The 9596-nt window shown below is 36.4% G+C and overlaps 1 protein-coding gene across 1 annotated transcript; it reads right to left on the bottom strand.

Annotated features, from left to right (window-relative positions):
• Positions 1-593: 593 nt before the first annotated feature.
• On the bottom strand, positions 594-7660 carry LOC129737889 (phenoloxidase-activating factor 3-like). Its single transcript, XM_055729054.1, has 7 exons — positions 7520-7660; positions 7341-7418; positions 6961-7267; positions 2007-2089; positions 1847-1944; positions 1241-1791; positions 594-1170 (listed from the first exon to the last, which is right to left on the bottom strand). The coding sequence occupies exons 1-7, from the start codon at positions 7575-7577 to the stop codon at positions 594-596; spliced, it is 1752 nt and encodes a 583-aa protein (XP_055585029.1). The 5' UTR covers positions 7578-7660.
• Positions 7661-9596: the final 1936 nt, after the last annotated feature.

Below are 9596 nucleotides of genomic sequence, written 5' to 3'. Positions count from 1 at the left end.
TCAGTTAAATACACTAATTGATCACGGAGGCGCATTTCTGAACTTTAATCGTTCTACTGGTTTTGCTTACCTTTTAATCCTCGTTGTTGTTCCAGGCTTTGATCCAATTTGCACAGATTTTTACCAATTTTCACAGATTTCTTTTCCGGTACACTTCCAATTGCGGAAAATTTTACTTTTTATTTTTACCGCACGCGTTTCAAGGTTCGAATACTCGTCGCCATGTGAGACTCAACTTAATGTGGCGCAACACGTCTACTCGTGGTGGCGGTCCCGAATACTCTGTTCGCATATGACGAGGCGAGACGAGAGCTTTCGCTACAGTTCATGCATGGTAGGAAGTAGGTAAGAAGGGGCAAGGCTATCACAGTATGCAATTTAGTTGCATACAATCTTTTGTGCAATTTATTCCAATTTATTTGTTTTTCACACAATTTTTTTTCAATCCCCCCCCTCCCCTCCCTCGCGATGTTTCAACTCCGAGTGACAAAAGAAGGATTTGAAATTTTTTCCAGGCTTATTGGAGAGAACGTCTTTTTGTGAATTTCAGTCAAATGATTGAAAAATAACACAAGTTTAGTTGAAACTTTTGTTTATTCTTGAGCACTCAAATAGACAACACTTTTTATCCATTCATAGTATTCGCTGATCCGAGTGTAGATGGCCGGCCCTAGCTTATCGCACTTGAATCCTTTGCTGTACAGTCCGACGACATATGAAACAGGTTTGAATTCATCGCCGGTGTAGATGTTTGCGTAGAGACCACTTCCGGGTCGTTGGCACAAACCTGTGCTATCCTCCTTGGGATCGCACTGATTGGAAGCTACATGCTCTACGCAAATTTCCGATGGAATCAGATGCGAATTGTGCATCATTCGGCAATCGTTGTAGTACAAAGGATTCGCCACGGTTTTGGAATACTGTGCCTCAGGCTCACTGAAGTGGACCACATTGAGAGTAGTGGGAAGTTTAGATTTCTGCTTCCACAGGCATGCCGGAACGTTAAATGGGTCGACCGTAACTGGATGCATCAGTTTGATAATGGCAACATTGTTGAGATTGGACGAAGGAATGAATTTCGGGTGAATTATGATAGAACTAATTTCCATTTTGCGTGCCGCGTTCTCGATAGCCGAACCTGTCCATACGGAAGCAGATTTGGGATCAGCGCTATGGGAGAAATAGGAATTATTAAATTTCACAAATATTCTTAATATATGTATTAGGTTCTACAACATACTTCAGGACACATTGTGCCGATGTGACCAGGAAGCGGGTTGCGATAAGTGTTGCGCTGCAATTGATTGAGTCCTGCTGATCAATGACGGCCACATAAGAATGTAGCTGATGTTCTTCCGGAGTTCTTCGAAATTCATCATACAGCTGTTCACAGTTCTCTATTTGCTGAACAATGTCGCGAAAAACAACTTCCGAACTAGAGCCCTTCAACATATCACTCGTTACGCAGCACGTCAGTGGATTGCTTCCATCGAAGCCACATGTACGCAGAGAATTATTTTTCTGCAGAACTTTGATGTTTTTCAGCGTCTGTGGACATTCCTCAATGTGCATACAAACTCCAAACTCGTCTTGACTATTTACACATCGTTCACCAAAACCTATATCTGTAAGATTGTACTCCAAACGAGCACTTTTGGTAACTTCTTGAATCCATGGTAAATAATCGGATATGGGGACAATTTTCCCATCATGGCAATCTAAACTGCTCAGAAGAGGATGCATTTTATATTTTCCCAGCTCTCGGATTTGCAAGAATCCTATAGGAGATCTCTACAAAGATATAAGTGTTTCTTTTAAAGCTTTTAACAAATTGTTTGATACCCACCTTTTTACACCACTGCTGAGAAGCTTCCTTCAAACATTCATTCCTTTTGGGCCCAGAGCAAATGGTTGTATTTTGTTCAACGGATTTAATTATGTTATCTGAAAATCAAGAGAAGTCGTAAGTACTAGAAATCAGAAAATCACAGGGATTTTAAGGTTACCGAAACCAATTTCCTGAACTTTAGCGTACAAGTCTACCGAGTTCGTAACCCTTAAGCAACTGGCCACTAGTTGAGTGTTAAAACTAAAATAATAAAAAAGAAAAGTATTATGGAGGTTGGATGTATTATAGAATAGTATTGGAATACAATAGAACCCCGCTACTCAGGGAAAGGACCACCTCGGATTACACGATAGCCCCTAATTCTTAAAAATATTGCGTTTTTATCCGATAATAGCAATTTTATTTTTTGAATATTTCAGAAACCAAAAAAGCTATAGATGAGGTAAGATCCTTGTTTTGAAGAATAAGTTATTGTCTATCGAATGCCATTGTTTAACTTTGTGTACAGTGTTGCCAGATCCGATGTTTTTGTCGGCTTTATGGAGGGACGGTCTACGACGGACCAGAAGGTGTTATTTGCATTGCCTTTGACATTGACATAGTCGGCAGATCATCTGCGGCGGTGAAGGAGATCTATTGCAAGCTCAAACTGCAATGCGAAGCAGGCCGAAGTATATGCTGGCCTGCAGATCCGAGACTGAAAAATCCCGCTTGACAAGTAATAACAAGTTCACGATCGATAGCGACGAGCTGGAAATAGTCGAAGACTTTTTCTATCTTGGCTCACTGTGGACCGCAGACACCAGCCGTGAGACCCTACGACGAACGATCTACGGAAGTCGTACCTACTATGGACTCCACAAGCAACTGCGGTCGAGAAGACTTAGCCCTCGCATGAAGTGTAACCTGTATATGACGTTCATTAGACCGGTTGTTCTCTACGGACACAAGACGTGGAATTGCTCGAGGAGGACCTGCGTACACTCGAAGTATTTGTACGAAGAGTGTTAGCAACTATCTTTGGCGGCGTGCGAGAGAACGGAGTGTGGACGCGAAGGATGAACCACAAGCTCGCGCGACTCTACGGCGAATCAAGTATCCAGAAGGTGGCGAAGGCTGGACGAATACGCTTAGCAGGACATGTTACTAGAATACGACTGTCCTACAAAACAGGTGTTCGCTGCGAATCCATAAGGAACGAGAGAGATGGTTAGACAAGAGGAGCGTGATCTGGCGAATGTGGGATACTCGAGATGTGTTACCAGACCTAATATTTTTTTTATTTTAAAACTTAAAATGCGATTTTCTCACAATGGCGCCACTTTTTTTCGATTTTTATGGCGCCAATGTGTTTAGCGTAAAGTTCAACAGAGGGATCACTTATTCACCCAAATCAATTTACGCCGTTTCGGAGGTATTTAAATTTTAAGATGAAAAGTTCAAGAAATTTCACCGTTTCGCCTTGTATAAACGCATCGAAAAGATGGCTTTGCTTCATCTTTCTAGTATCGTTTCTTGTTATTCATGACATCAATTCAAGGAAATTGATTATTGTATAACTTAGCCATGAATAAGTAATTCTTATTTAAAATTTACCTCATTTGTAGCTTCTACGGTTTCTGAGATATTCACAAAAGAAAGTTGCTGTTTTTGGGAAACAGGTAAAATTTTTAAGAATGAGGATGCTCCCATTTCGAGGACGGTGGTTCGATTCACCCGAAACTTTAGGGCCAAATCGAAGAGGGTCGATGTATTTTCATGATAAATATGTATGGAATGACTTTTGACTCTTCATTTAGCGGAACCAAAAATAGCGGAACTTTTAAATTCGCTAGCTCAATCAAAATTTAGTGGCAAAATTAAACCCCTAACAAAAAGATATCGGACTAACTAGCGATTAGCGGATTAGCGTTTTTGTACCGAACACTGCTCAGATCTTAATTAAAGCCTTTAGAAATCTCAAATTAAAAAAAAAACAAAACCCACACATTTTATACACATATCAGGTTTGTTGCGCAACCTCTTCCCATGCTGGCCCACATTTTGCATGGGACTTTTTACTAGTACATATTTCAATTTGTGTGATTTTGAAATTAATTTTAAAGTCTCTCTTGTGGAATTTTATGTGAATATGGGGCTAGATTTGGATTTTTAATTAAATTCTTTGAGGTGGAAATTTCAATTAAAAACAGTTTTTTGATAAATAATTTAAAAAAAAGTAAAATGTTAATCTATAATACTGGCAATGTTCAAAGAGTTTTGGAACCACATTGAATTTATTTCATTGAAACTTATTTTGTTTGAACATAATGCCAGCGAAAAATAGAAGCAGTTAGCGGGTTTTTAGTATCTATGTTGATATACGTTGAACTTTATCTTTTTTCAAGATTTCAACTAATATGATTTTTGAAGATTCTTTTAAAATATCGAGGAGAATTTCATTTCTACGATAGTTTATTTATCAAGTATTTATCAATCAAGTACTCAACAAGCGCGATTATTTAATGATTTTATTAGAGACGTTTGAAATATAGGTACGCGTTTGAGCGAAAACAAATTTTTATTTTTTGTTTCGATTATAGTCGTTTTACCATCTTTATGGCATTCGCGACTTTATATCAACGTTGCAGTTGGCGGACAGTTATTGAAAAACTTATCCAGTACAACTGAGTTCGATGTTTACTCTTGGGCTCGAACTCGCGGACATCGGCTTAGGAGGCAACTGACTTGCCAACTGAGCTATATCACAAGCCCTTGGGAAAAAATGGTTTTTTTAGTTTCATTAAAAAACTAATAATTTAATTCACTTATTGAAGCGAATTGTGTTATACAAGTTAAAGTTTTGAAGAAATACTATGATAGTGTTGAAGTAAAAACTTTCAATCAATTTTCGTCACGTCCTAACACATTTTTACCCGGGTGGAACTCAAAACTTCTTAATTCGATTTTAATTCTGAAAATTGCATTAAATTCTTCTATAAAAGTTTGAAGAAACCTCCAATTTTCGACTATACGTGACGTTTGTATGCATCATGAATTGAAAAACAGTAGAATTTTCGTAACGTCACAACGCTTAAAAATGGATACCTTTATCACTGAATATAAAGCATGAACTAGCTGTGATAATTCTTTATCTAATATCATGCTCAAAAGATCGTTTTATAACATCTTTTTGCAATATTTTTTTTACATAGCTTTTGACAAAGTAATGTTAAAAAATAATTGTTAACTTCAATTTATTTTCATACTTCAATTATCGAATTTTAACATAAACACACTCGATTCTAAAAAAAGGTAACAGATTTTTTTTAATGGAACATTAAGCTAAAAAAATAACTTGTTTTATGGTGGTGTGCAATTCATATTCAAAGAATAAAAAGAGGTTGGAGTTCATAATTTTGCTTCCTACACGCACAGGATTGAAAGTTGATGCATGAAGAATGAACGAGAAAATGTCTTTTTCGAAAACAAAAACATTTTTTGAAACTTTTGGTTACTGTTGACAGGTTTTGAAACAAATGCAACTTCTTCGTTCCACAAGTTGAAGATTCAAGTTCAATGCGTATTGTGTAGTATTTTTGAGCGAACAAAAATTTCGTTTTCGGTCCTCACAGTTACCTCTGTATTTATCATTATTTTTGTAAGTTTCACCATTAAAAAATGTTCAACTTCAGCTCGTCATAACTAATTTGCGTCACAAGACGTCACTACCATTTTATATTAAAAAAATATGCGCATTCCAAAATGATGAAACATTGTAGAACAGATCATAAAACTATATTGGCAATTAGGCCTTCAAAAAGCCCATGATCACGTTTTTCGAGTTTTAAACCACTGTTCACTGTGCTAAAACGAAAACCGAAATCAAGATGATTTCTCTTCTTTTACTAATCAATATTATATTTTGAAAAAGGTTTTGAATAAAAAAAGATTTTTTGAAATGGTTGGAATTATATGAAGCTTAGTGATTTGAATTTTGAAATATTTTGAGCTAAGATAAAGCAAACATGGGCTAAATTCCGATGAATTCCATGTACCCTTGAAAAGAAAACTGTTGTATTCAGTTATTTTCTATGTGTTACATTATCAGTAGCAAACATATTCGTTCATGAAAGTAAATATTCGAAAAATCCAACGGATTTTTCATAAGAAAGATTGAAAATTTCATGAGACATGGATTTTAAGGGTTAAAAATTCAAACGGAGCAAAAAACTTCTTATGTTGGCGTACCAACAATAATTGAACATTGAAAGAAATATTTTATCGAATTTTAACTTTTCACTACTTTTGTCCATCGGCTCAATAAGATCACCGCCCTGTGGAATGGGTCGTCTATGTAGTGCGTAACATTTAAAAACGTAACATTTAAAAAATATCCCTTATTCTATCTATCAATCCAAAAAATATATTAAAAAAATAGCACCAAACGCCTTGACATCCTGAAAACAGGTGGCATTCGCTGTAATTTTGGGTACGGAATGTTAATTTTTTTGAGTATAACCCGTGTAGTGAGAAAAATTATAAGCATTCATCAAAAAGTACAGTTTGTTATTGCAAATAAACTTATTTAATCGTATGTACCTCGTTTTTTATAAGTCGAACTAGATTTTATTTTATTTAAATGCAAAACTAAGCTGAAGATTTTACCTTTCAAATGGTGTATATAAATTTAAGTACATTAGAAAATAAAAAAAAACTTTCAGGTGGACATCCAATTATGTTTCTCGAGACACATGTTCATAATGCATTCCGAGTAGATAATTTGATTTGGTTGATTTTGGGGGGTCGAGAATCGATTTTGCCATTAAGCGCGATACTCAAGCGCTCTAAACGCTCAATCATTGAGCGTCTAATTGTATCATTTCAAGCTTGAATTCAAAAGCTCGAAATATCAAGATTGAATTCAGAATGATACACTCTAGATTTTGTTTATTTAACGGGGACTTAGTTCTGAGAAGCGTTATGCGGAAACTAAAGGTTAATCCCGCAATAGATAAAGCGTAAAAAAATGTCTTCTAATGAAAATGCTTCTCCACAATTGGATTTTATACTACCCTCTGTGGACACTAAGTCGAAAATTTTGTGTTATGCGTATGCCTATAAATACTTACGCCAAAGTGTTGTTGAGCTTCAGCAGTGCGATATTATGACTGAAATCTGAGGATCGGTAATCGGGATGTCGATGGACTGATCTTACGGCAATAGATTCATCACCATGCGTTCGAAGCTTTATGTTATGCATCTTGTCGTCAGTGATCGGAACACAGTTGGCCTTTGTTAACACAAACTGCTCATTGAAAATTACGCCAATGCAGAACGTGGTTGGTTGTGTTGCGCTATCAGCGCCACTGCTTGTTTCGATGGTAACGACATGCGCAAAATCATTGCACGATTGCCGAAAATATGTAAATGGGCAAGCTGTGAGAGAAAAAACGTGAAATCACGACTGGGTTAAATTCTTAAATAAGATTGTTCTACATAAACCACATACTATCGAGTCCTTTCTGTTCATACGAGAAGAACGAGTTACGATAATCCAGCAAGAGTCCAGCGAAATTATCAACAGTAGCTGAAATTAATTGTTGGATAATTAATTCGTGTGCCATTTGGATAATACCTAATATGACAGAAACCAGTTCGGTTGTTTTGATTCAGTGACGCACAACTTACCGGGATTTCCCAAGCACAAAGCCAAGACGGGTAAGAATGCTAAACGCAAAAGACGCATGATTTAGCAGGGTTTGTTACTCGATTCAATTCTAGTTGACTTTGAAGAAGGCAGTCGCAAACTCGTCTATCTCCGATGGCGGAGAGCTGCAAACTGATTTTTAAGAACTCGAACCATCGCACACGTTACTGGTGCTTTCCAGCTTCGGATGCTGTTTCAAGAACATTTGCATATCAAACTTACTGATTACTGATTAGTGCTTGTTTGTAGTACCGAAATTTCTTCAAGCAAGAATGGCGATGTTTGTGAAGGAGATTAAGCATACTCGAACGTTGTTATAAGGGTAGCAATGAAATATTGTTTACACTGATTGAAAATAAAATTATAATGTTGGATCAAGACTCAAAATTATTAAACTGCGACCTCCTGCAATTTGAATCCTTATTGATATTCTCAGATTGATGTTTTAATCAACAATATAAAACTTATCTTTGAGCTAAATGTGAATCTGAATTTTGAATTATAATTTCAAATCTGAATTCTGCATTTTGAATCTAAATTCAAGATAATAATTCCTTCCAATTACCTATTAACCCAACAGCAAAATTTGTATCAGAACCCTGAATCAGCAAAACTCATACTTCAATTACTTATTTGCAATTTAACTTGTTAATCTGAATGAAAATTGTGAATTATGAAATTGCTCAGATTTTTCAATGCTGGATCACCATTTTGAAATTTTCTTAAGTTTCAATTCTGCACAAGAATTAATGGTAAAATATCATATCCAAATCTTAAAAATGGTTAGTAATTTTATATACCTACCTACATATTTTCTTTTCATGCTCCGAAATGATAACTTTCAAATATAGAACATGTAATTTTAATTTGAAATGCAAAACCAAGACTCGAATCAGGATGATAATCCTAACTGAAAGTCAAGCTCAGATACAAAATCCGAATCTTGTCACAGGCATCGAATTTTGACATCCGGAATGATTCTACCCAAGCGTAATTTTTTTTTTAAGTATCAGGTCCGAGCAAATCTGGGGTATTTTATCTTAAAACGATGCGAAATTCGGTCATTTGATTTCAAAATGTTCACTTGAAACACTAGAAATTTTGTGTTTTTCAAAACATGAGCCATATTTTATTCTACCAATAATTCGTTCAGGTTTATTTTGATAAAATTTTCTCAATGTTTTTGTTGTGGACGCAAAATACATAATTAAAGGTAGGGAAGAATGTCACCTAGTGACATTGATTCCATGAAGATTGTTTGATTCTATGCTCGATCACACACGATACAAACATATTTCACGCGAACACAAACGGTTGCTGGCGAAAACAGCAACAGCAACAACAAAAACCCCTAGGCGCTGAGTAAATGGCCTGAATTTTGTACAAACAGCACCATACACCGTGCCACAGAGCGTTGTTTGTGAAAAATCTTTCGATCCCGACCGATGCTACTCAAACCATTTGCGCGCTCATTTGAGCAGTTTCATACACCATGCAAATCGTGTTCACGCGACAGAATTTCATCGCATTTGTGCAATTGTTGTGGCCCGCTTTAGGTGATTTTTGGGGAAAAAATGGAAAATTAGAGTGCTTTGAAGAACTTCTCAAAGAAGGTAGGGGAGATAAGGGCATAATAGCCACCTTACGGAAAACGCTTATTTAACCATATAGAACAGCTAAAATATCATTGTTTCGTGTTCAGACACTCAAATAGTCTTTTGCCTAATTGGATGGAACTTGAAAAAGTAGATAAAAACGTTTAAAAATGCATTTTAAAAAATTTTTTGCTGAAAGCTGAAAACCAGTCATTGTAGGGTATAATGAGTACCCCCCACCCCCCTCCCCCCCTGGGGCAATATAAGCACCATTAATTGGGGCACGATTAGCGTTTTCTGCCGGGGAATCTAGCATCGATCTCGACTTGATGAAGTCAACATAATAATACAGCTACAGCTTGGCTTGTTCTATCTGACGATTTGGCCTATTGGTAAGGTGTCGGAGAGGCAATCAGTAGACTCGAGTTCGATTCCTGGTCGAGGTGATTTTTTTTTTCATTTA

Source organism: Uranotaenia lowii, chromosome 1, assembly GCF_029784155.1.
Source record: "Uranotaenia lowii strain MFRU-FL chromosome 1, ASM2978415v1, whole genome shotgun sequence".
NCBI classification, from domain to species: domain Eukaryota; kingdom Metazoa; phylum Arthropoda; class Insecta; order Diptera; family Culicidae; genus Uranotaenia; species Uranotaenia lowii.
The sequence above is the reverse complement of the archived record's forward strand: the minus strand, read 5'-3'. Positions and strand labels throughout refer to the sequence as shown.

What these genes read in the sequence shown, in the direction of transcription:
- LOC129737889 (XM_055729054.1), bottom strand. Translation starts at nt 7,577, where the DNA reads ATGCGTCTTTTGCGTTTAGCATTCTTACCCGTCTTGGCTTTGTGCTTG. An exon ending in TGAACAGAAAGGACTCGATA is followed by an intron (nt 7,268 to 7,340) that starts GTATGTGGTTTA and finishes TTTCTCTCACAG; the next exon opens with CTTGCCCATTTACATATTTT. An exon ending in AGTTCAGGAAATTGGTTTCG is followed by an intron (nt 1,945 to 2,006) that starts GTAACCTTAAAA and finishes CTTGATTTTCAG; the next exon opens with ATAACATAATTAAATCCGTT.